Source organism: Falco biarmicus, chromosome 1 (genome assembly GCF_023638135.1).
Source record: "Falco biarmicus isolate bFalBia1 chromosome 1, bFalBia1.pri, whole genome shotgun sequence".
In the NCBI taxonomy this organism is placed as follows: domain Eukaryota; kingdom Metazoa; phylum Chordata; class Aves; order Falconiformes; family Falconidae; genus Falco; species Falco biarmicus.
This window is the reverse complement of record NC_079288.1, coordinates 69,161,815-69,189,136: the sequence shown is the minus strand read 5'-3', so window position 1 is coordinate 69,189,136 and position 27,322 is coordinate 69,161,815. Positions and strand designations below refer to the sequence as shown.

Genomic DNA, 27,322 nt, shown 5'->3' with positions numbered 1-27,322 from the left:
TGCTAGGAGACTTCAGTAACAGGTTTTCTCCACCTCAGTTTTCCAGTGCCATTTTGCAACATTCCCTATTTCTGCTATTACAAAGCAATGCTTAATTTGAACTACATCCCTCTGCTGGTCTACAGCATTCTTATGAGTCTGGAAGGATTTTTTTCTGGCTCAAGGCTAGAATCAAGTTTTATGGTCTCTCTCTAAATCACTGTATGTGCTTTCCATTGTAAAACTCCATTTTTAACTGAAAAAGTTAAAACACTTTGGTGGAGATGGAGAGAGAGAAAAAAAAGCCTGTATATTAGTCCTGATGATCTATAGTAATATCACAGATCGTATTTTAGAAACAAAAGCTACATTTTTCACCTATTTACAAACCAGACTGCTTCTCACACTTACAGGGATGGGAGAGAAAATACGCAGGAATATAGCTGCTGTATGGATGTGGGTGTCCTGCTTTGCTAAGCCATGACAAGACTTAGTTCAGAACCGTCTCCACCTAGCCCTGCCTTTCACAGGCATTTATGTTGTATCAGTGCTGCAGAGCAAATCCCAAATTTATTCCTCAGACAGTTCTTCGTTGACATTAACATGGATATGCCTGAGCTTGGATGAAGGACTTGAGGAAGTTCTTGATGATTAGATCAATTATAAAATCTGTATTTAAATGTCTTCCACATGGGCAGAACATATATAGGCTTAGCACATCAACAAAATCAGTGCTGTAATGTTGACAGCATGCTAGAGAAGTAACATACACAGAGGAAAGAAAGATACACTTGCCTGGTGGGTGTTGCTGCCGGGATTATGTATGGAATTAAACTGCTTCATGTGCATTCGAGCTCTGGCAATATCCCTGAGGGACCGAAAGATATTGTCCACTGCATCTGTGGCTTTCTGGGACGTCAGGTTCAGTGACGAGTCACAGCCTAAAGAAATCAAGAAACACGGAGCTGAGTGAGTGAAAAACTTTCAAGTGTTTTGATAATAAGCAGTAGGAAAATGATAACTGTGAGGAAATTTTAAATTAGTTTCATCACGTATTCTAGAAACTCAGGGGCTTGTCAGACAGCATGTCCTTAGTGTGGCATGAGTCTCTGTAGCTAAGCAAGAAGGCACAAATGCTAGACAGCAAGGAAAGTGAGCGGTATCTCTCTAACCACATTTGTAACCAAAATCATACAGCAATTTCATCAGTGCAAGGTATGTTTTGCTTTCCACAGCAAACACAAGATCCCGTGCCCCGAAGAAGAGCCCCAAATGGAGAGGAACCAACTGGTTTGCTGGTCTCCTTGGGACAAAACAGCCATGAAGAGGGGAATTGCTCCTCAGGCACTGTACCCAGGCCCTGGCTGGCAGCCCGCTGCGCTCCAAATGCATTTTCTACCTTTGCAACTAGAAAAATGGGAAGAATCTGTGCTAAATACAGCGGAAGTAATAGCTGCACATTGGAAAGGTCTGCATTGCCATACGAAAGTCCTTAACCCTCAGAGTGGCACAGTTACTAGTTTTTCCAAAGCACTTCTGATAAGCTACACTGCTTATCTTCCACTGAAGCCAAACACCATTTACAGGCCCATGTAAAAGGTCTCTCCAGGCGGCCAGGCAGCACCTTGGCAAAGAGAAATTCTAAGCCCTGGCTGCATCTCCCTCACCACAGGGCCATACTGCACAAAGCATTGAAAAAATGCTTTCTCAGCTGACCTGTGGATGAGAATTAGCCAAGTGAGAGATAACTGGGTCACCTGGTATTTGTATGGCCCTGTCAACACAGCTCTGTACCTTTTGACATCTCTGCCTGCCTCTCTTCTTGTTTGGCTCCTCGTCCCTGTGGCAGAAGATCCATCACAAAATAACCCTTCTTGCCACATGCACACACCAACACACAATCACTCCTGCTTATTGCCAGGGTCTTCCCCGGTGGATGGTGCTGTAGTGGTTTGTGTGTCCATCCCATGGTTCCACAATTGGCCCTGCACTGGCAAACCTCTCTACAGGTGCAGAATCCTGCTGAGAGGATGGGGTCTCTCCGCAGGTCCCGGAACCCACTGGCTTGCATCGCGCCGCACCAGCCGAGCCTGGCACTGAAAACAGACATCCAAACTGTCATGAAGGAACCTGGATTTTGGGGTGAAGGGACTCTGAACAAACTTTCCTCTACAACTAGAGGACAGAATCCTTATGCACTAAAGAAACAACAAAAAAGGCGGCACTTTTAAAATTTACAGGGAATTGGTAATGGCTAATCTGGATCACTTTCACATCTTTGCATCCTGTACAGCAGAATATATGTATCTGCACATACACACACACTTACAGAGGTCTGAAACTATTCCTACCAGATGGTAGTATATATATATCTGTAAAATTTAGAAACTATTCCTACCAGACACTGAGGTTTCATTTGACTGAAAATTATTTGTTGAAAGGCTCCAAGTCACATCCCCAGCTGGTGCAGCTGAACAGATATAATGACTGTACTTCTGCAGGACTACATCAAACCAAGCTGCTGAGGATTTATGCCATTATAACCCACAAAGCAACGAAGTGAACACGAACTAGGCCTCAGTGACCCCCATGTTATAATTCTAAGGCAGACACGTACATTTTTGGACGGTTTCTTGAAACTATTAATTTTTTCTAAATGAGTGCAAAATAACTTACAGAAGTATTTCTGTTGTTACGTGTGTACTGCAAGATCTGCATGCTCTGATACCCTGATTAACCAAAGCTTAGTTTTTAATTTGGTTGAGGGGCCTGTGTGTTGTCAGTGAAAGCCCTGAACACAACCCCCACTCTGCAGCTCGTTACCCCACTCCACTGGTGTTCCCGAAATCAGAGAGATGGCTCCTGCAAGTGATCTTGTGCAGCTCATATGCAAGGCCATGGTGTCCAACAGCTGAAAAAAGTGAAAATGAACACCTCCTGGACAGATGAGGTCAAGAAATAAAGTCTGAGGTAACAAGTCCTGGTTTATATCTATCACTAGCACAGGTAAAATATTCAGAGATCTTACACTGTCGGTGTGCTTTTACCATGCCCATTGGAAAACAGGAATGGCAAACAGGGTAGTCCCTGGTAGCTTCCAACCCAGAGGCTGTGCATATTCAAAAGTTAACATTTATAAAGCATTTTGCAAATTAAAATTAAAATGAAGACCCATATCTCATTATCGTATTAACTAGATCTTTGTTCTTCCTGAGAAACAAGCTTTCTCTGTTTTAGCCACATTAGCTCCCATCTAATACAAGTAGTGGCATTTTCTTTGTCCTCTCTTCAACACTCTGTCAGCAAAAGCCATTGCTTTTGGCCAAGCCACCTCTGCAGTGTTCCCTTTCGCTAGCGAACCAAGTCCCCCACGTTGAACAAGTTCAGACAAGGCAAAAATCACGTCAGGTTTGCTTTGCTTTGCACGCTCTTCTTTTTTTCTTAATTGTTTATTTTCTTGGACCATTTAAAAGCCTTTTGTTTTGGCCCTACAGTTATTTTCCTCATGAAAAGATATACTTGTTTCCTTCTCCTGTTGGCATTACTTCTCTTTCTGTCTTTATTTTTACGAGAGCCTTTTCGCCAAGTTGTTTCAAACCAGCTTGTCACTTCACACTTCTGGAACTGCAGGACAGTCTGCAGTGCACACGGTCTGGCTTTGTGGCTGGAAGCCCCCGAGATGTTCCTCACCTTGTCTGGCCCAGCGCACCTCACTTTGCTTTTTGTTACTGGATCAACCTTCTTGTGAGCAATTTCTTGGCGAAGTGCAGCCTCTGTAACATCATTCACTGCTCCAGCCTCACTGCCAGGGAAATGCTGTCTGGAGCTCAGGCTTTCCTTTACAGCTTGTGCTGACACACGCCTGGGCTGCAGGAGGCCATGAAATCATTCACCCTTACCATCTGTTTAACAGGCCACGCTGCTTCATCACCGCCCCCTGAACCACAATGAGAGGCCAGGAGCTTGGTGCACTGGGCTGTGCCCAGCTGTGCCTCCCGGCAGACTGGAGAGTATGTCGAGAACTGGAGCACGGGCTCATGTGTGCGTCCAGTCTCCATGGCAGCGCATGGTGCTGGACCCAGTTTGGGACACGGGGGCACTGGGAGTCAAAGCTCTGGTCCAGTGCCAGTTTAAGGCTGACCAGATGGAGGGAAAAGAGGCATACTTTCAAAGATATCTCTAAAATGTGGCTTCCTTGGGACTTCTGATCAAGAAGTGTCATGCCTGGGGAAGTTATGGCTCTCTTTTTCCAGCCTGACATCCAGTTGTTCTTTTTTTAAAACGTGAATTAAAAAATAACTTTTCTTTGCAATCCTTTATTGTTGAAATTAAGTAACAAAATCTGAGGTTCTCTGAAGGCTGCTGCCTACCTGTCGCACTGCAGTAGGTTTGAAGAGGGGAGCCGGTGTTCTCTCCAGCCTGGAGAACAACAGAAGCTTGTGCTGTACAAATGGCAGACAGCTACAAATCACCTCCCGTTCTCACCTTCCCCCTGAATGAGGCTGTGTGTGCGGATGGAGAGCAGAACACAATTCCTCTTCTCTGCTCGCTTCATGCTACCAAGAAATCTGCTCCTTTTACAACAATGAAGAGGTGGAATACATTAGCCTTTGCACAGCTCATGTGCTAATTAAAACAACTCTTCCCATTACTGTTTTTTCATGGGAAGTTAAATGGCATTCAGAGAGCATGCTGAAGGAATTCCTTTGAAACCCAAGCCCTCTTATAAATGGGAAAAGGTATTTAAATGAAATTTTGGGGTTTCCTGTCAGACTTTGTGGAAAAAAGAAAATCACCACTAACCAGCATGGGACTATGGATTTTCAAGCACCTATCTGAGATCTTGATGATCTCCCATGAAGAATACAATGTAGTTTTGTGGTAATCGGTGCCCGGCCTCACTGTTATTGCTTCTGGTTTGCTTCTACCCACTTGTGCTGAATTTGAGGAGAGTGAGACTGTCAGGAGCTGCATTCAGCACTTAACAGGATGAGACTCCTGGCCCTTATTTTTGACCTGCTTTTGATCTTTTTCATCAGACAAAGCACATCTCCTCTTAAGCTATACATCATAACCATTAATACCAGAACAGTCCACTTTCACAAGGAGCTTGACAAAAGCAGAATGGAGATGCTCTTCTCTACAGTCTGGAGTGACCCAGAAAGCAAACTGGACCAGCTTTTCTACTGACTTCTGAAACCAGAAGGAAGATACTTTAAGAAAAGAACACAGACGTTGTGAATCCATGAGATCTAGAAAGTGCTATGTGATTGATGATTCCCCCCCTGAATGCAACAAATGAGAATTTCAGACCTGTGTATCAGAAAACCTTTCACTGTGCTTTGTCTCTCTTGGTATGTGGTCCAGGCATTATAAACAAACTTGTTCTTTCTCTAAAGCAGATAATTATTAACACCTTGTGAAGGTCTTTGATACTTCTGAGACATCACTGACAGGCTACGATTCTGACAAAGTTAAAAATTTAGGAAAGCTTAAAGTTCACATTTAGTCTGTTTTATTGGTATTAACTTAGGCTCTCTCGATAGCCCATTTACAGAAATAAATCAATGTAAACCCTGCAAACCCTGAAATGGAGCTGGCAGAGTAGCCAAGCTGTTTTAGATGCACACGCTGAAGCACAGGCTAAACCAGACAACTGGTACTTCAAAGAAGAGAAAATCCAGCAGCAGGATTGCATTATGCAAGCTATTTTCTAGATATGCAGAGTTAATTTGCTTGTCAGTGAAAGACAGAGATACAGGGTGCCTTGAGGGTCAGAACTCAAAATACAGCACTATGACATTAAACTAATGAAAATCTTCTATTTTTATACTTCAGATGATAGCATAGCAATGGGGGCCTTTCTTCTTCTATTAGATAAACCTAAAAGCATACGTATGTATACCCAGAGCCATATGTTTTGTAATAGTTTTGATATATTTATGCATTAAGATGGCTATGAAAAAGTAGGTATGAAAGGATATGGTTACACAGACCATGGCTGCTTTTTGCAAAGGAAAAAAAAAAAGTGTAAAAAACTAGCATGAAATTTGTGTGATTCTCCTCTTGCCTTTCTTCCTGATGGATTCTGCCACGCATTTGAATCTTATTCTTAAATCTGATTTATATTAAATTGTGCTCTCCCACTGCATGTGAGAGGGAAGCTGGTGAGTGTGATGCTGTAGGATAAGGAAGGACAGGCCAGAATATAAGACATCTGTCATTCCCAATAGCAACATCAGCAGAAGGTGAAAAATCAGAATTGACTGCATTTCAGTTTGGCAGGTTACAGAAGAAAGGTGTGTTCTCCAGCCCTTGAGAAAAGAGCATCCAGAGGGGACAGACACAGCTGTGCCTATGACAGCTTCCCCGCAGCACATGGCCTGTCTCAGCCCCTGGGGATGGAGAGGGTCCTGCTCCATGCTTGATCAGCCCTCCACATCCCAGCCAGCCATGTCTGTGCTGCTGGCAGCTCCCAGCAAGGAGCAAGCCGCCAGGCAACCTGGAATGCTGAAGGGCAGCTCAACACTACAGTGGGCTGAGTTCAAAACAGGGCTGGCTTTTCTGACATCAGCAAGTGATTTGGGTACTACGGATTGGATTAGAGGAAAAGAGGGGTATCAGGAGAGATGCTGGAAGATTTTTCAAAATGGTATTTGGTGTTCAGAGGTAAATTAAAATCCCAAGAAACCTTAGTAAAGAAATATATGAAAGCTATAAAAAAAATAACAGGTCCATTTCACTGAAGCCCTAGCAAAGCAGTGTGTTGGTGCTGCTGGCATGGAGGGGCAGAAGCTCATCAGCTGGGGAAGGGGCAGGTGCAGAGGTGCAGAGAGAACCTGGCCCTGCCCACAGCCTCTGGACGCTCTTGCCTCATCCCCTGCCAGCCACCGCAGCAGATTTCTAAGCTGTTGTCCTGATTCAACTCCTTTTCTCACCCTCCCTCTTCCCTCCCCACTTTCTGCGATGGTCCCTTGCCCCAGTCACGCCTCAGCCCTTCACTGCATCTGGGAGGCTGAATTCAGCTTGGACCACACTGCTGTGAAACCACTCCATCCCCATGGCCCTCCCTGGGGAGAGGCAAGTTATTTGTGTACCAGAGGCGAAGAGGCTGAAACTCCTCCAGGGCATCCAAGAGGTTAGCATCACAGCCAGAGCAGGAACGCGGGTTTCCCAGCCCTGGGCTTGATCAGCCCTTCTGACAGTCCACACAGCACTGAATAACAGATTGCAAACGCTAGCAGGCAGAAAGATAAACTGAGGGGAGGAGGAAAGCAAAGAATAGCAGCATATGGGAAAAAACATTAGAGAAGAGAGAGAAAATGTATACAGTGTTAAAAATCAAAGCAGAATGTTTTCTCCCTCAATTATTAGTGACATCTGATTTGAACCTATTTGAAAACCGAAGTTCACACAGAGGGTCGCTGTAGGGCTCCAGCTGAAGTCTGAAACTTCAGAATAAATCAAAGTGATTATCTGAAAAGCCACAAAACGGAGAAGGTCAGCTCTGTGTTTCTATAAATGTCATTTATTATCTGATTGGCACATGGAAAATGAAAACACAGCAGCGTGCAGGGATGCTCCAGGGCAGTCACCAGCACCACACAGTGATGGTACAGAAGTGGTGTCTGTGATGGGAGGAGGAAGGGCCTGATCCACCAAGGAAACCATGGAAGCTAGTATTGTGACCAGGAAAGGTACAAGTTGTAGTTTGTTTTCATCACGGCAAACATCTCCCATTTGAAAGAAAAGCCAAGGATGTTTTTTTAAAGAGTAACTACATTTAGAATCCTAACTCTCCACTTCAGCTTTTAAATAAGCATCCAAACTTTAGCAGTGCCGAGCATCCAGAGATCACACATGTACATGTCCACGGGCAGTTTAACACATATCTGAAGTCTACTGTATATAGGGACACATCCTGCAAACCTGGAGCTCACTGGGGAGGGATGGCAGGAGCCCATGGTGTGCTTGGAAAGCATGTTGGCCTCAAGACTTTGAACTTCTTCTGGAAAGTGCTCTTTGGCGTGCAAGGGACGCACAGCCCATGTGGCAAGGTACTCTGCTGGATCTAAAGCTGCACATGTAAAAAATCTGGCCACTTACCTACATGATTAAATATGGATTTAAGACCTACCTTTGGAGAGTAATTTTTAAAAAGAAAATTTTGGCCTCAATATCTGTTACTTGGACATTTCTATTTTACGGGAATATTTTATTGCCGCCTTCTTGCCAAAACCCAACAGCACAACATCTAATATCAACTTTTATGAAGCACTGCAAGCGCAGTACTGCTGGCTCTCATGTTACATGAAATTAAACCTGTCAATTAAGTGAACAATTACAGGGAAAAACTACAGCACTTACTAGAATAAATTGCATAAATTAATTGCAGGAGCAATTTAAGTTAGGTTCAGATATGCTTTCTGAAGGAAATTAATGTAACAAATTCATTAGGGAACCATTCAGTTGCTCCCTCAAGTAGTCCATACTTTAATTAAAAAACCACACATGTTAATAAAGTTATGGTAAATGCTCTGTGAGTTTAATAAGGCCTCCCAATAATGTTCTTGCAAGAACTCAGTAAAACTCCAGGTTTTACTAAATGATATAGACCTTTATGAACATACCACCCTAGGACTTATACGATCAAATGTCCTCAGTCTTTTGCAAGTAATTCTCAGCTACCTTCCTTTTGCCTTCAGACTGGTGGCTGCACTTTGGCAAGGACAGATGTTTGCTCCCATCAAGGACTTTCTTGCTATCCACACATCAGCCAACACCTTTCAGTGACGGTGTGAAGTTTCACCCTTGGATCTGCTGCCTCTCACCTACTCTGCAAGGTGTTCCAAGGGGTATCAGGCACATGAAGGACAACCAGTGCCTGGGGAAGAGGGCCATGGTTTGTGTCCAGGTAGCAGCAGGTCAGGCAGCCAGTACTACCAGTACAACAAAGCCTCCTTGGCCAGTGTGCGCCAGGACAGAGGACACGTTGCATACGTGAAATAGCACAGCTGTTGGCCTTCAGAATGGATGGGACCCTGCCACTGCCTTTTCTAACTCAGGACATAAGAGCCCTGTCTTCCTTTCTCCAAGAACCTGCAAGCTGCCCTTGTGTGAAAGACACCTGGAGCCCGACAAGCCTTTGTTGGGTTACAGCCTTGCCTACGCTCAGACGGCACTGCTCACATGGCACTTCACACCACCTGGGCTGAGGAAAAACACATGCAAAGAAAAGTGTTTTTAAGCAACTGTGTTTAAAACCCTTCACAAAGAAACACCCTGAAGGCCTCTTGACTCTGCACTGTGAAGCAGCAGAGCAGGGTTGAAGCGCACAGAGAAGTCCACGGGAGCCAGGATGCTCTGTGCATGGGTGTCTTGATTCTTCCCTCTTTTGGCCTCAGAGGGAAATCTCAGGGAAACATGGCAAGAAACTTAAATGTCCTTATTTTTCCAAAACTTCTCTTCTTTATGTTGGTCACAAGGAATCATACTTTTAAAACAACAACAAAGTGAAATAAGTCAGTATTTTTATTTGATTTTTCCTTTTTTTTTTTTTTTTTTAGCTACGCCAATGGAAATGAATGCAATCAACGTTTTTTTGCATTCACAGTTCGATTTGCTTGTATGCCTCTCATACTGCTAAGTCAGGCTTGCAGACATGACTGGAAAATGCTTCCTTCTGAAAACAACAGTCCTACCTCAAAATTTTAAAAATGCATGAAACTATTTCAACTCATGGATCTAAGAATGATGGTAATGGAGAAATGACCAAGAGACTTTTTTCTTTCCCAGTTTAAGTTCTGAGCCAAACCAGATCTCATGGTATCCTTAAACTAGGGAAGTTTATATTATACACGTTTATATTACACATATTATTATACAATAACGTGAATGTATAGAAACATAGTATCACAATTAAAAGTAATAGTTGTAATCTATCAGCTACTGAAGGAAGAAAATATTTTTAACAGGAAGACAAAAATAATGACATTTTAATGCTATGTATAATTATTTGTTCAAAAAGGCCTTTTGACCCAGTATGCTATGCAGTAGGTGAGGAGCTATCTGAAAACTGACAAAGATAATAGCCATTTAGGCTGCTCTGTTTAATGATAGATAAAAATAATAACGATAGATTCAGTAATAATTGCAACTTTAATTTTTCCTCCTTACTCAAATTAACAGAATTTTGGTATGTCCCTTAAGTACCTTTTGCTTTAAATTCACAACTATGCTCAGAACAGTTTCCCTTAAGAAATGACATAGCTCACCTTCTAAAATTAAAATACAAAAGGATTAAGTGTTAGCCGAAACACTAGAAGGTTATTTTCCAGGAGAGACTGGATGAAAAAGCTAAATGCCAATGCTGTGTTAATCTACACTGCTATGACAGTTTTGATGCTAACAGCAAGGAGAAATACACTGTAGCAAGTTTACAAAGTTCATGGCAGTTAAGAAATGGAGCTGTCAGATAAATGCAAATATCATAGATTTCCAGTTCTTGTAATATTTGAAATTCAAGTGTGAAAATCTGACAAATGGCACACCAATCTTGACATACGTTATGTACTATTTGGCTAGTGCCACGCTACCCAACTGGAAGAGAAATGAAAGAAACACTAAATGTCACGCTCAGTGTAATTATGACCTAACACAAAATGTACAGCAATAAACTCTCTGAAGTTAACCTATGATATTAGAGTTTACAGCTTCACTGCAACTTTAGAAGAAAAATATCTCGTTCAAGCTGCATCATGCTTCTGAAATCCTTATTACAGAAAGCATTCATGTGTGAAGTCCGACTGAAATCCAGCCAGAATACCCTCAACCTTATTTTAGCATCTCAACTTCCCAAGAAAGAGAAGTTCTACTACTCTACTGTTACTACAGGCAAGTCATTCATTTTTAAATAAAATATGCAAAGTGATTGTAAGCAAAAGTAACATCCAGCTTAAGTGGACAGTTCATGGTAATTCCTCTGGTGATTTTTAATTCAAATTTCAATTCAGTATCTTACAGGGCTGCCTTTTTCAAAACGCATTTTGCTGACACTGTCAGTGATACATATATTCACAGTACATGTCAGTGACACCACGGGTGAATATTCCCATTTTGTGGCTAAATTTTAAACAAGACTTAGCAAGTTTGTGGCCACAAACTGGTAGGTGGATGATCTTGTAAATCACCACCCTGCAACTCAGGCACAAGCTGAGTCCTGAATTTAGGAAGCTGGGTACTTCACACTGGCACCAAGCATTTAGGGGTACACCACTGCCCTTGCACGAGATCCTACTCAGCTCAACACAGCCTCTGAGCGACGGCACTCACCTGCACACATCTAATTGCCAGCTGGCTGCAACACCTATGTCTGGAAATTGCATGGGAAATTGTAATACTTGCTTTCACATACTTGATAATCTCTTCCAAGTGTCAGTCCCTTTGGGCAGGAGCTGCTGGTACCACGTGCCCACAGGACCTCTGACTTAGCTACATCAGATGCTGCTACTGCCTAAATGAAAACTGAACTCCAGCCTCAGTTCGGAGCAGGTTTGCTGAAGGATCGACAAGGATGACTTGCTGTGGCAAGCTGGGCACAAGCTGATCAGAAAACACAGTTAAGCAGCACATCTCCCAGGGACTACATGTGTCAGGAGGGGGAAGGAAGGGTTCCCCTTTTTCTATACTATCAAGCACCTGCCAGTGCATTAGAGAGAACAGTTTCCTACCTGGCAGATCACACGAGACTTTCTCCCTTCCTTCCACCAGTACTGCAATAATTGTGACATGCTCTGCCTCCCCAAATGTAGCACAAAGCTGCCTGCAGGGTGTGAAAATGTTAATGATGCTGAAAACCAAAGAAACGTGGCTTGTGATGCTCTGCTGGAGATCAGGAGTTGTACTGGGCAAGGACCATATTATACATTTTTCTGTTCGTGATGCTGCTTCTCCTGAAAACAGCCCTCTCAAGCCTTTCCACCACAACCAGTGGTGACCATGGCAAGGAGCATGTGTGATTCAATCCATGCAGAGCATCCATTTTGTGTTACCAACTCAATTGTATTGCATGCTGTGTACTCAGCAGACCCTCTGAAGACAAACCCCTGTCTCTGGTGAGTCACAGTGTTGATCTGCTGAACAAATGACCTGATGTGACGTTAATGTGTTTCAGATCTTTCTCTGCAGAATACACAGAGAAAAACTTCCACCATTTGTACAGCTAACCTTCTATCTATAAAGCACTTTGTTGTACACGTGGGCTTGGGATGCCTGAGTCAGTTTTCGAAGCTATGAATCATGAACAACTGAGTTCTAGTACAAAAGCAAGCTGTACTGTCTGCTACCGTACCAGCGTTTGATTAGAATGCTTTGTGTCTAGATAAAAAGGTAGATGATGGTTTAGCCTACAGCATGGGTGATTATGTTGTTTGGAATAAGCATCATGTCTCTGATAAGACTAGGAAAACCGTATTTTGCAGAGGCATTTGCTTTTCATGAATCTAATGGAAATATCTATGGAAACCCAGTATTACATTTGGAGTCAGAAATAAAACAGGAGAGGTCTTGGAAAATGTCTCTCTTCAGCTTTGGTTTTAAGTGGCCATTTATATTTTTCATCACCTGCTGTAAAACTATTTAATTTGAAATTGTGGCTGGAGTACTCTCTCAAAAGGTAACTCTTCTTGTTTCGGGAATATTTCACATCTCAGTGTGAATAACATCCCATAAAAATTACCTCCACAGAATTCTTTCTTTATGAACACAGCTAACAGTGACTTAGAAGTTTTCTTATGTTCATCTACCCTTATAAGAGTGTATATGAACTCAACGTCCATTGAAACTGTCCACTGCACTTTGCAGAGATCATCAGAATACAGCCCAGTCCAAACACCTAACAACCTGCAGATAAACAAGGAAAGATGACCAAGCAAAATGCATGGGAAGAAAGACCAATAAACAAGCAATTAAAAAATGCAAGTTAAAAAGAAAGCACTGCATGAATTATCCCACTTTAAGTTAATTTTAAAATTGAAGTTAATACTATAGAAAAGACAAGATACAGAGTGCCTAACACATACTTTGGGTGAAAAGCAAAATAAAAGAAGTGAGGCTGCAGAAAGGATCTGAAAGAGGAGAGAAGGGAACCCTACCGTGGGAAGATGGACCAACATCTATATAAAACAACTATTTGTTTCCAAAGGATGAACAATGACACCGTGTGCCAATCTGCCCCTTCCTCTCAGTATATGGATGTTGCAGCTGGCCACTACCAAGACCAGCAGATCCCAGACTACAAATAATACAAAATTATACAATTAATGCTAATTTTTATTCTTTTTATTGTCTATTAACTAGAAAGCATGCTGCAGTGCAGATGGCAAGTATCAGTCAGTGAAGAAAATCATCAGCACTACAAGCGTACAGAGGGAGGAAATATCCTAGACTATTAAGTGGAATAAACTCTTATTCATAAAACAGATAATAATTCATAATATGTACAATAGATAAAAAAAGATGCTGGCAGAGGCCTCAGTTCAGCAGAAAACATAAACACACGTTCAACTTAAAAGGTGTGATGGGATGAACTTAGGCCAGTGCTTAAGTGCCTTGTTGAATTAGCGTTAAACTCTGGTTTAAATTCAAAAATACTCATGCTATTTTAACTAACAAACAATTCAATGGCTTGCAGAGTTGGTCTAGAATGTTTTTTAAGCACTCAGGAATTAACGTTTTTTGTCTTTAAAACAAATCAAAAATGTTATATGCACTGGTGAAGAAAAAACAACTGATATAAAATGCTTGGGATCTGTAGTCATTTCCATTTCATATAAAATGTTAATGTTTCCAGGAAAAAGAAATAATGAAAAACACTCATAATCTTGTAGTCAAGTGTCAATACCTGTTTATTTATTCTGGCCAAAAGAATAAGGATAACGTGATTTACGCTTCAAGCATATGGCAGAAACATAGGGATCTTTTCATTAAATTGTGCCTGCCCAAAAATGAAAGAGGACATGTAATTTCAAAATTAACTGGATTTTCTGTTTTGTTTTGTTTAGGAAACAGAGACATTAGCAAAGTGACCAGTCAAGTCTGAAGGACTGACAGCAGCAAATCTGCCATAAGGCTGATCCGTGGCAGCCCAATGCTGTTCACCACTGGGGGACTGGGCAAGTGCAGCTCAGAGGTGCTGCGGCTCGAGACCACTGCAGGGTGCTTGTACAATGGCAATCATATTATTATAATATATCTAAGTTAATAGGTTCTCAGATGATCAGTAGACAAAGATGCACTTACGTGGATATGTACCACACGTAATAAAGCCTGTGGAGGAGAGCAGGAGACTCCTGAGATGCCTACTATAACCACATTTCATTTCAGAAGGGGAAAATACTAATTTTGGTCCTGAAGTCCTTATACCAGCTTGTGATTGTTGATCTCAATGAATAATTCCTGCACAGGGAAGAATTACATGAGGATGTAGTTGTGCATGTAAACACTGTGAAAAATCACATCTACAGCTTTTTCTCCCATGTTCAAATTCAACATCGAAACTGACTGAACTTTTCACAGTGTTACATTCCCTCATTCGCTACTAATTACAATTAATTGGGACCGCATTCATATTGCTTCACTAATTTATACTCTATGGCTCTTTCTTGTACAAAACCACTCAGAGAAGAACTAGAAATATTCTATTAAGTTATTCTATATGGCATCTGGAAAATACACTCTGTTCTTGCACAGGTATTTCCTCTCTTCACTGGGGCAGAACAGCCCCAAAAATTGAATAAAACCTGAGGGTAGAGCCTGAAAATTATCTAAGAGCAATCTTTATGCTATAGGAAGATGGCAGCTTAAGGCAGCACCATGCTCAAGCTCCCAGAATGAGCTCTGACTGTGCTGCAGTGCAGCGCCATGCCATTCAGCTCCCAGGAAAAGCATCATCTCACAAGGATGATGCTTCACCCAGACTGACCAGGTCTGCCCACAGCAAGGCTGGAGTGCTACGTTTTCTGGGCACAGCTGTTCTGGTTCCAGAACATCCAGAAGGGATGGGATACAACCAGCTGTCCCTGAGCAGAGCACACAGCAAGCAACGATCCCCCTGCGCCAGGTGGAATATCATGTTTAAGCTTCTATCATGATCCCCTGGTCTTGAATTATCTTGTCACAGCTTATTATTACCCTCTGCACTCCCAGAAGTTTAATTAGGTCTTTTGTTGCTCTTGCAGAACCGCACTCAGTTTATGTTGATTACTGGCCATTTAGAAATATTCTGAAGTGGGATTCACTCTAATAGTGTTACCTAGAACCTAAGGTATGTGTTGTTCTTCTGAAAACCAGCTATGAATGGATGCTACCGTCAGCCCACAGCACATTCAGTCAGAAATGCTTACTCTGCAGAGATAAAGTAATCAGAAGGGAGAAAGTACAGAGATATCAGCCAGCTTATACTTTATCCTGGGAATGATAAATGGAATGTGATCCATTTGTGAGGAGTCTTTAATATGCGTAATACTTGCTTTATATATTTAGGTTTCTTTATATAGTCTTTTCCATAGCTTCTCTAAAATGCTGTACCAAAGTAAAAATTCAGGGTCTCACCTTTGCAAAGATTGCCTTGACCAAGTCTTGTAGAAAATGGGAGCCAAACAAAGGCAGAATGAAGTCTCTCTAACCAAAATCCTGACTGAGCAGAAAAGCAGCAGAATTCAAAGCTCCAACGCATAAGCCAAAATGGACACAGGTTGGCTTTCAAATCTGAGAGTGTTTTACGCAGAGCCAGCAGCTATAAAAACATATTTGCAATTGTAAATTGAGCAAATTTGATATCAGTCACAGTGGCTGTAAACATGCACCCCCCACAGAGTTGTTTGCAAGTTGTTTTTCTGCATATACCCACCCACTTGTGTTCAACTGAGACTGAATAGCGGAGGAACTGCAGAATAACAAATGCAGTATATAAATGAAAGAGAAGAAGAAAAATGACACAGGCAACTACAGTCTAGCCGCTGGCCTTTCAAACAGGCATAAAGTTCAAGTACATTTTGAAAAGAAAATTCACATGTTAAAAATTAATTAGGAAGGTGAACAAAATCTGACAAAGGCAGGTGATAACCAGGCTTGGTGTACATCTTCCTGGGTGAGATAACTGACTGTTCAGCTGACAGGAGTCGTAGATGAAGACTATTCAGATTTTAGTAAAACAATTGATATAATACCACCTGGAGAATTAGTCTGGAGTGAAGAGATGGGACTTAATAAAAGAGTTGTAAGGAACAGGCTGAAGGAGAGACGACAATGGCCTGCGCTACACAGAGTCTTGGTGACATTCCTTGAGGACTGGTCTTATGATTTTTATTGATGCCTTTTGCACAAAAAGTAGGAGTTTGAATGACAAAAGTGGGAGGTATTGTGAAAGGTAAAAGGAGTGCAATATTATACAAGATTCAGGTTCCGAAGCACCAGAAATGAGACAAAGCAGACCAGTACAGCAATACAAAATGAGATAAACCTCACCAAGGTCACCAACTTAGTGGGCAATAGTAAGAAATCTCTCCATCAGCTGGGACTCTCTGATTGAATACAACAGGAAGAGAAGAATCTGGGTGGTATTAGTTCATGGGGGGACAACCCTGGGCTACCAGCACCACGTGAGGCATGCAAAACTCATCAGATAAGGTACTTCCTGTAACTACACAGAGATGCTAGTTCCATACTAAAGATGCTAAAACCGCAACAGAAACAATTTTGGTCACTGGTGCTTGAGATACTTGAATTCAAACCGGGTCAGGCTTAAAGAAGATCTGTGAGCGTGACTACAGAAATAAGAACCCATTTTCATCTGAAAAAAATAGGGCTGGTTCAGCTCAGCAACAGGAAAATTGTAGATATGTTAAGCTGGAAAGTAAATAAAATAGTCCAGCCATCAAAGGAACAAGGTCCTGAAAGAACCTTTGTGTAAGAGTAGTTAGATGCAGCTGGAAATGCAAGTAGTTTCAAGATGGACTTGATAAGTTTATAAACAAGATTATATGATATGTTGCCTTGAAAGGAGCAGGGGGCCTGGTTTGGTGGTGAGGGAAGCACCTCCCTGCTTCTGTCTTTCCATGTAGACCCTTGATCATTTCAAACAATATTCATATTCCAGAGATTTAATAACACATCTAGGAGAAAGCCCATGCAATTGCTCAAGCTTTCTATAAATGTTCTCATAAATGCTAATGTAGGATTTTGACCATTAACAGTGTAGAAATGTCTGGCAGCCTGGTTCAGTCTAGCTGCAGGCTGTCAGTGACCAATTTCATCACGCACATTTTTCTGCCCTGACAAATGGCTCAGTGGATAGCTATGGGACAGCCTGTCTGAGAGGTTTACAACCCGCTAATGACAAAGTGCTCAAAGCTGGGAACCGGTCTCTAATAGAAATGAAAATATTTTTTCCCCCAGAAGGTTATTACAATTCTCCTTCCTTCTGTCAAAACATAAAAGTTGAGTATGTTGCCTAGACATCAGAAAAGGCTGGTAGGAATAGTAAAGCCATCAGAGACCACAGATGTGTAGCTCTTTCACTCCCCTAATAAGCCAAACTGCTTCGGCATTGAAGAAGTGTGGAAAGGTCATCAGAGAGGCAAAGGAATGAAAAAGTCAAGGCTGAAAGGAAAGCAGAAGGCTTGAAACTAGTTGCATGTGTTATGTTTCCAAAAGGCAAGAGGAAGCAAGTAAGAAACAAGAGGGTTTGGGGTGTACAGGGGCTAGCAAATGGGATTTTGAAGGATCTGCATTTCACTTTTGCAGGGAAGGACTTCCACAATGTACTTCTGGGTAGCATGGAAAGGCAGGCTCACTGCCTCGCTATTTAGAAAGCTTAGCTAAATAGAGGGCAGGATGAAGCAGAGGATATATCTGTTAAAAAGAGTATTTCAAACACCTCCTGCTATCTGTACCCCAGAGAACAAGGAGATGGCATATAGCAGCTGCCTGGTGCTATAGCCAGGGACATGCATTTCCTTGCTCCTCTGAGTCTGCTCCAGTTTGGGCAAGCTGTAAACCTCTGAAAGATCATCACTCACACATGCTCAGTTAAGCCTTGCTGGATTTTCACCATTAAGGCGTCTAAGGATGCTCTTGCCAAACATACTCCAGTCTTTCATGGGACATAGTGCTAACAGAGAAGACCATCCATCATCGCTAAAGAGCAGCAAGCTGTGATCTTTTACTTCCCAGCTCCTAACTGCGATCAGACAGCAAAACCTGCCATTTTCACAAAACACTGTGAGCCTGTCCCATTTTCTGGGCTTTACCCAGGCCAAGGCTGCTCAGCCACTGTGCTGGTGCCATGGGGTTAGACCCACAGCTGTAGCAAGTTGCAGGCTACTAATGGCACCCAGGCAATGATGAGGCTCTGTCAAAAGATAAAGACCATATTGAAAATGAGTTGTAGAAAGCTCATTTCTACTTTTTTTTTTTAAATGTTCAGTAAGCTGTTAAACTACAGAGGAATTTAACAAAAAAAATAACTATACTTATCAATAAATTTATGATACTGACATATATTTATTTTATTAAACCTATTCCTTGCCAGGTTAGCTCCACAAAATTCAGCATCCTGTTTTTATAGAAGACTCAGGAAAAAGACATTCATACTTGAGATGCCTAAAGGGCTCCAAACAAGCTCTTCGTATTTACTAAGAATGTAAACAAAATGACATGACCTCAGTAGAAATCATTTACTCCATACTTCTTACAAAGGACAATAAACATATGGAAAGAATTACAGAAAGGGAGTAGTAAAGAAGACTAGTTCATCAGAAATGGTTTGTGTAAAATGTGAAAGGGAGAAAAAGTTGGTAAGCATAGAAAAATGGGTCAAGTGTGAGGAAGAGTACTCTTCTTTGGGCAAATGTTTCTTAAGTTCTTGATGAAATTTTAAAAGCAGCTGCTGCAAGATGTCAGGAATCCACAGTCTGTGTCATACACAAGGAAGGAATTTTATCAGGTTTCATTTGTAGGGAGACTTAAAACACTGCAAGGGGCAAAAGAAAATCACAAAAAGCATTTAAAGAGAACACAGACAATCACAGACCCATAAACCAGAAATTACTACGAATATGGGACCTAATATGCCTGAGGTTTATTACGAAGCATAGCAGAAGAATCAGAGGCAGCGTACCTAAGTGTACCTGGCAGTAAGTGCCTGGAAAAACATCAGGACGTCGCTGGGCATCTTTTGCTGCTTGGCAATCCTGCTCAACGTGAGAAGTTCCCTGGTGAGAGTAGTTGCTCTGCTGCCTTCAGGATAGAGGATGCAGGAATGATCAGAACCAAAAATACTGTATAAGCCACAAACAATACAAATGGGCTGAAAGGCCCAAATCTGTATTGCTCCGTGTGCCTTCCAGCTCCCTGGATTTTAGAGGAGACTCAGTGACTTCTAGCTTGACTTCCAGCTCAACAGGAATACACTTAGGAAGGACAATTGAACACTATCAGATGAATCCTCAGAAGACTGGGCAGTTGTGGGACATAATGAACTCAGTTTCTCGTTGGAGAACATTAATTTGGTTTAGCTGACAATCTTTTTACTAGCTTGTAAGTTAGAGTGTTATTTTAACATCTTATAAGAAAAAATATCCACACAAAGTTCCTGAAAAAGCAGTATTTGAAAGTGACATCATCGGGGATATGTTACAAGGAGATTAGCAGTAAACCTGGGCAGAAGTTTTAAGAACCAGAGGCTCCAGGAGTATTAGAGTCAAAGTTTAAACACAAGTTAATTAGGCTCAAAATGTTGCACTAATCTGTTCTGCAAATACGGGCTTAGAAGCTCTTTCAGAAAGGCTCCTTTGGCTAATGGAGAGGTAGGAGACAAGGGTCTTCCAGAGAAGAGGTACCTCTGGAGAGCTAAAGTGCGGCAGAAGTGCCTTTCTTCAGGCAATCACTGCCCTTAACACGTGTCTGCTCGCAGAAGAACCACAGTTCAAGTGACCTGAGTTGACAGACCCTTTTTGCTTTTATGAATGCCTGCAAAATAACCTGCCAGAGCCAGCTTGATCAGAATAAAAGCCAAAGACTGAACTGGCACACAGCATAGCCTGGATCTTCCAGGGATGCTGGGCAGCATAACAAAGCTTGTACGGCTGCTGCCTTAGGTTCCTCTGCTTCATGTCAAAGCCAGCAATTACTGTTTCCCCGACTGTCAATGTGTAGCTTCCACAGCACCACATTTACTTCACAAATTGGGAAGACCATCTGCAAACACCACATACTTGTTACAACAGAACTTTCACCACTGAAACCTCTAGGAGTTATTGAAAATATTTTAAGAAGTGAACTGAATGGGCTGCACTCTACTTTCACTGAAAATGCATTTTGCCCCTTGCTTCACAGAGAGCAACACTGAAGCGAAACTGAGCACCACTGAAAATCCTATTATAGCTGTGTTAACACAAATCAGAGACGTTGGAAGTGCGTTTTACACCCAGCATATTCCCAAGTAGCAATCAATAATGTTATGTTAGATGTCAGTAAGATAGGTGTCCAGATTAATTAAATCTTTCCAACTCTAAGCACTCAATTTAGCTTATTTTTCTTACAAGAATGACCAGCATGCCAACCTGCTGTATGAGTGGAGAATGTGCACGCACAGAGCATTCCAGACCTGATCACCCTGTGCTGCACTGTGAATAGCTGATTAAGCGTCTTTGTAGCAATAGCTACAGCCTGACCTGTCTAGACAGGTAGATAGATGTATTTAACCAATGGACCATGTCCTTAGTATCAGATCAGAGCAATATATACACACTAAAATAGGTGGTGGGTCAAGTTCTTCTGAAGACTACACCTGCGTCCCTATGGATCATTCAGGGAAAGATAATGCAAGTGATACTCTTCAGATATGTATTTTTTTTAAAGGCAAGGTTTCTTCCCTTTACTTTAAGATCCCTCCATTATAAAAGGATGGATGAATTATTTCTGCTTTGGTTGGTCTATTATAATGTAACCAAGAGAAGACAGCAATGAATTGCAGTGGTATTAAAGTTCTTCACATTGCATTAAAGTATGTAAAATCACTGCTTTAAGGCATGATTTCAGTTCTAAGTTATACACATAAGATACTGTAAGCAACCCTGAACAGAGCCTGAAATTCAAATTGCCACCAAACTCCAAAGCTCAACAGGGAGGCTCACACTTCCTTCACTGTTGGAATCACTTCTCAACAGCTATGGCCTTTATATCTCCACTGCCAGATTGCCGCTTAACCCTCCAGTAAGCAACGACTGCTCGGCTATTAAATGACTTAAGAAAACATTGACGACATTTTAATAATCTCTTCAGGGAAGTCAGCAGCTACAAGTAAGAAAGAGGTACTTGTGTGGTGTAATCAGACAGCTCTTGGCAAAGTACAAGCAAAGGCTGTTTGGTCACTGCTTCGGTACAGGCAGCCCAGGCCTTCCACAAGTCACCTTCTCTCCTTTCTTTAGAGAAATCCCTTTGGTAATTCAATACTGCAATATCTTTCAAATCAAAGGAGTTAAGCCAATTGCTCTGACAGACGTCTAGGAGATTCCCCACCCTAAGGACGAAAGCATGAATTTTAGCACAAGTCAGTGTGAAAAAGCTACTTCAAAGAAACAGCAATACAACCCACAATTCCATAAACTACTTGAAATGATCCCCCTACACATTCATTAGACTGAAAAGGGGCATGCCATTGTATACAACCACTCCTGGCCTTAATGCTGCTTTCTGGCCTCTGATGTTCAAGGAATGGCCTCAGGGAAATTGAAAGGAAAACTTAGAAAGGAGCAGCAGGCTTTTTAAAGGTAGATGTCTACCTGGTCACTCTCCTTCGGGTAATGGCATGAGTCTCATCAATTTCCATTTGTTACTTACAAAGAGGTTTTGCAACTGGGAAAAAAAAATTAAAACCAGTCAAGAACTGTGTGTTTAGTAATGTATAAAAATATGTGCTAGAAGAGATTCCTTGCACAAAGGTGGTGAACACACTGAGTGCAGGCAATTATCTGTTAGTAGGTAGTGTTACAGCATATACTCACTTGTGCTTTTAACAAATTAAAGGTCTTTCTCAAATCAAGACCTTAATTTGTCAAACTGTGTTGCATCACTTCAAGAGAGCTCATTTTTTTTCGCTCAAGTTTACTGATGCAGAATATCTAGCAGTAAATCTGCGTAGGCTGAAAAGAGGTCAGCGCTATGCAAGCAGATATTTTATGCTTACAAATCTACCTGGGAAGAGAGTTTGAAATCTCATTGTTGATTCCCAGTGCTTGAGCCTGAATGTTTTAGACATCAAATGAAGATGTGGCTTTTGGCATGTTCCTACATACATACACACACAGAGAATATTTATTTCTAATATACCTGTATCTATGTTTACCAGCTGTATAATCTTAAAAAGAAAATACTTCATGCAAAACAAATTCTACACCAAAAAACTTACGCTACTCAAAGTCCAAGCCTAAGAACAACTAACAGAGCTAAAGACTGATTAAAAAAAAAATATCACAGAACCAACTAGCTGAGCTAGAACAGACGTTTTGGTGGTTTTGTTACTCCAGTTACCCATGCATGATCATGCTTAAAGCCAATTACTCCCTGTATTCTGTTCAAAAATGCCTGTAGAGAAGCTGTGAAGTAATTCTGACTCACTTTCAGAAGTACCTTTATGGTGCAGGCAGTAAATCCCATTAGTTTCATGTACATTAGATTTTAGTTTGGATTAGGAGTTCTGGTGAGAATCTTCTCCTAGCTTCCACTTGCTGTGCTTTGATTTGCATTACAGAGTAACCTTGGAGAGAATAAACTGACTTCCTTCCCATCGACACTAAACCAAAAATGCCCTGAAACAACTAATTCAGATTACAGGACCAGACGAGAATGAGTCTCAAACTCATTAAGCATGGACCCTGGATCCCCAGCATCAGCTGTGACAGTGTGTATGGGGAATAGGCAGAAGGGAAACAGAAAGTTACTTCACTCAGAGAGAAAACACTATGATATTTAGAGACAGAGCTGTGTGATTTTAAAAAAGTAAAGTAACAGCAGTAGGCAGCAAAGACATGCAAAACTGCAATGAAACCTGCTGTTTGAAAAGCTCTACAAATAGCAAATGACAGTGCTGCAAAGTACCATAAAAGATAATGGGCTGGAAGTAAACATTTCAGAATTGTTAGGATAAGAAAGGGAGGAGATACTAAGAGGATGGCTCTGAAAAGGAAAAAGAAAGAATGAAAGAAAAAAGTCCGAGTGCGTCTAGGTCAGCCTTTTCTGTAAGGCTGCAAAAATGCAAAGCAGACTTGTGCTCAAGGAATCACTAACGTCATGAAAGCCAGCCTTCAAACAGATCCTTTTTTTCTTTTTGATTGACTTCTTCTCTACATCTCCCCTTTTAAAAAAAACAAAACAAAACAAAACCCCCATGACAAATCCTTTTGCCTGCTTTTTATTTCCATGCACTTACAGCATGTGAGAGTTCCATTCAGCTATGTGAATGGAGGAGACCCATATCAGTTCACCATGCCCAAGGCTGCAAAACAAATGCAGCAGCTACTGTGCTGGTTCAGTACAGTCCTTCTCTGTGCCGTATCTGAGGCTTTGGGTCTTCAAAATCTGCAGGGTAAAACTGGGTTGAGGCATGTAAAGCTAAGCAGAACCCTCACACTGCCTCCTATACCAGTGCTGGTCACACCAATGTTAGGAGAGATTTAAGGAGCAGAAGTTTCTCTCCTGCTTGTACTGACAAGTGCTTGGACAGCATTGCATGGCACAGTGGCCCCTAAAAGATCTGTGTTACCATAAATGATGATCAGGTCTTTTCTAACAGGTTCTTCAAACCAGGTGCTAAGAAGAAAATTGCATCTTTCTGTGTTGTGCTAATGTAGTGCTTCCAGTCAAAGAAATACAGGGATTTCTAGGAAGACTAGGTCACCCAAAGCAACCTCTGAAGACTAACAAAAGGCCACAGTATGGATGCCTTAGCTGAGCTGACCAGTTTGCCTTAGTCCGGTCCAGTATGTCTTCTGTGCCAAAACACCAGGCAGCCAAATTCCCATTGCCACTGGCGAACCGGCTTTCTGCTTTTCAATTTGTGGTTCCATGCTTCTGTAGAGAGGAGGATCCTCTTCTTCTTCCTCTGCCGGCAATCATCTGAACCACCCCGTAAGGGCTGGTTTTGGTGGGGAGGCAGAGAACGGCAAGCTTGGTAGGGGACCCCCTTCCAGGAGAGGCAGGGGAAATAGGACGGCAAGAATCACAGCCACACTGGACGTTCAATCTTGTGTTTGTTGAGCTGTATGTGATTACGGAACCATTACAACACTGCTGTTCTGTGAACGAGTGGCATTAAAAGGCTCAGTTGCTGCCCTGTGTCAGAGGGCACAACTGGCACTCCTCGCTTCATGGTACATGCTTTGAGTGCCTCTGGATTAACTGGTGCCTTGGCACATTGTCCCTGCTCAGCCACACCACAAATCCCAACACACGCAGCTGGATGCAGGGATGCAATCCCATGAAACACTGATTTTACTACAGCTCAGGGAAGACACATGAATACATGTGTCTAATATCCTAGTTATTAGAAATAACTGAAACAAAAGTTGCTGCCTTGTATTTTTAAGTCCCCACAAGAAATGATCCTCTCTTTATCACAATAAATAAAACCAACATGTCAACACAAATAATAGCATTCTCTAGTTTTAGCCACTAAACAAATCTGAATTTCATTTACAGTGTGTCTATGAAACAAAAACATTTATTTGAAGAAAGCAAATAGAGTTTTAAGAGCTGCTGTCTTCTTGCCGATGGAAACAAAACATGCTTCCTATATGCTTGTGTCCCTGCTCACAGTTTTGCTCCAGCGGTTTGGGTGCTCCTGTACTGCCCTCTCCTGTTCCACCCGGCCTCAACCTGCTGGTTTTGGACAGAGTATTAGCCAGCCAACCAAGCAAGCGACAGCTTGTTATTATTTTTCTATAAGGTATGAAGAAGTTAATTTTTGATGTCAGTTGTCAGAATGAACCTAAATGTGATTTTACAATGACAAGAGAGGATAGAAACTTAAAAAGTGCATGGTAGGTAATACAGCACTGACCGTATTGAAGATCGAACAGAAACTGCCTGACTGGGAAAAAAGCTTATTGCAATATCTCTTTGTTCCCCAGCCTCTCCTCCTTCTTGTGTTATGCTGTCCTCGACTCTAACCAGGGTCACCTGAAGGATGCTGCACGAGGGCTACACGGGCATCCACACACCTCTCCTAACATCTCAGGACATGCTGTGAAGTTTGTCATGCTCAAAACTGCAGCTCTCTAGTAAGAAATACACATGATAATAAACTCTCTTGGGCTGTTCTTGCAAATTACAATTTTCAGTTAAAAGCTTCTTGCTATTCTAGGAAGAAGACTGAAACCTGCCCAAACAGCGTCTGTTGTTGCAGGTCCTCCTGTCTTCCAAGCCACAGAAATTCATTTGCGGGGTCTCCAATCCCAAATCCTTTTTAATAACTTCTTCAGGTTAATGCCAGTGAGAATTCAGAAGATTATTCCTAATTGCAGATTTTGTATTTATTACTGGCCAAAAGATGCTGGTGTTTTAGTACAGGAAAACGAATCTGAATTAGCAATTCCTTCTGGAAGAAGAAAACCACAGATTTTGTCAGCCGGGGACCGAAATACCCCGAGTGCCTCCCCATTTCCCCAACTTTTTTCCTAATGAGCACAGTGACCTCTGCTGTGCTGGGGAAGAGCCTGCTCGGAAGTGCAGCAAGAAACACTCCCCAGCCTTCCCCGGCTTCATCCATTCCCTGCCTTACCCGGTGAAAAAAAGCAGTATACATTCATCTTATTGTTCTTTATGTTAAAAGAAAGAGAGACATCTTTCTGGATGTTTGTCCACCCCAACTGCTGAAAATCTATCAGAAACTCGCGTCTGGAGGGGTATCACCAGCACGTCCTGGAGGTGGAAATACTGCTCTTTGCTTTTGTTCAAAGATGCAGGTGTTGATCTGAAGACTCCCTAAATAAAGCAGCGATTCACTTATGCTCTTATAAGATACAGAGATATTTTTTTTCATCAACTGCGACCATGTCAACAGCCTCTCACAGCCGAGGAAGAACTGGTATCCATTTAAATCCATTCTGGGAATCATAAACAGCTTGTTGACAGAGGTCACATCCACAGGGGAGCTCACAGTCGATTAGTTCTCCTTCACAGAGCTTTTGCAGGCAGTGTGACTTGCAGTCCAGGAGAGGATTTAAGACAGAGATGTGCTGAACTAACCAGAAACAATTTCAGAAGATTGTGTTGTGTCTGCCAAGATGCCTAAATAAATGGGAAATGAAAATAGCCATGAATTTTGAAATGAGCTTTGCTGCTTTTGCTGTGTGCTCTTACGTCTGCATTTCTGATGTATCAGCTATTGTTCCCTATGCTGTGTTATACTGAATTTACAGCTTCTACCTCAATAAAAATACCTCTTAGACAATAACATGAGAATGCTTCTCATCACATTACTATATTTGAACTCCGAAAGTGTAAGGAGAGGAAGAATATCTTCAGTACACTTGAGAGACAAATCTATAGGAAGTACAAATCCAGCAGTTCCGCTGTACATATTCCCTCCTCCTGACCATTTTCTTGTTTAAGCTCCTTCTTGATTTCTTTACAGTTATTTCAATTGTCTAGTATTGTCTGAATTCCTGCTTATTTACTTATTGTTTTCTTATCACTGTATGTGATAAAGAAGCAAAACAAATGATAACATGCAGGACATTCCAAATAAATAAAAAGCTTAACATCTTTAACATGGATGCTCTATTGCATTGAAATTGATGAGTCAAATATTCCACATTCCCTATTTTCCCAGACTGTTTACAACTAGCTGGTGTTTATTACTACCACAAGAAAATGTCCCTGAAAATTATATTTTATACCTTCACCTATATTGTTGGGAATGATTGTCATTTCTCTGTTAAATCCCAATTCTCTAACCTCCACTCTATCTACATATAATGATTCTATAGATATACACACACACACCAAACAGGTTTCATATCATAGCTTCTGAACTTTGTTTTCTTACTATTCTAATGTCTGCAAGTGCATGCATACAAATAAATAATACTGAGAAACTGAATTACTACTGAACAAAGAGATTTCACCTAATGTTATAAAAGCTCATGTTTCTCAATATTAATATGTAATATATGAATGGCTTAAGATTTTAATGGCTGTGCCATTAATGGCAGCAAAGAAGAAATGTTGGCATCTTGTGGACTTTCCCCACTATCAGCATTAATAGCAGTGAAATTTCTTACTT

The 27,322-nt window shown here is 41.6% G+C and overlaps 1 protein-coding gene across 1 annotated transcript in view; it reads right to left on the bottom strand.

Moving 5' to 3' along the window:
* SCFD2 (sec1 family domain containing 2) overlaps window positions 1–27,322 on the bottom strand; it is a 199,821-nt gene that overhangs the window by 14,451 nt on the left and 158,048 nt on the right. The window contains exon 7 of the mRNA XM_056362349.1: window positions 775–920. Coding sequence (XP_056218324.1) covers window positions 775–920 — 146 coding nt within the window. The remainder of the gene's footprint in view (window positions 1–774; window positions 921–27,322) is intronic.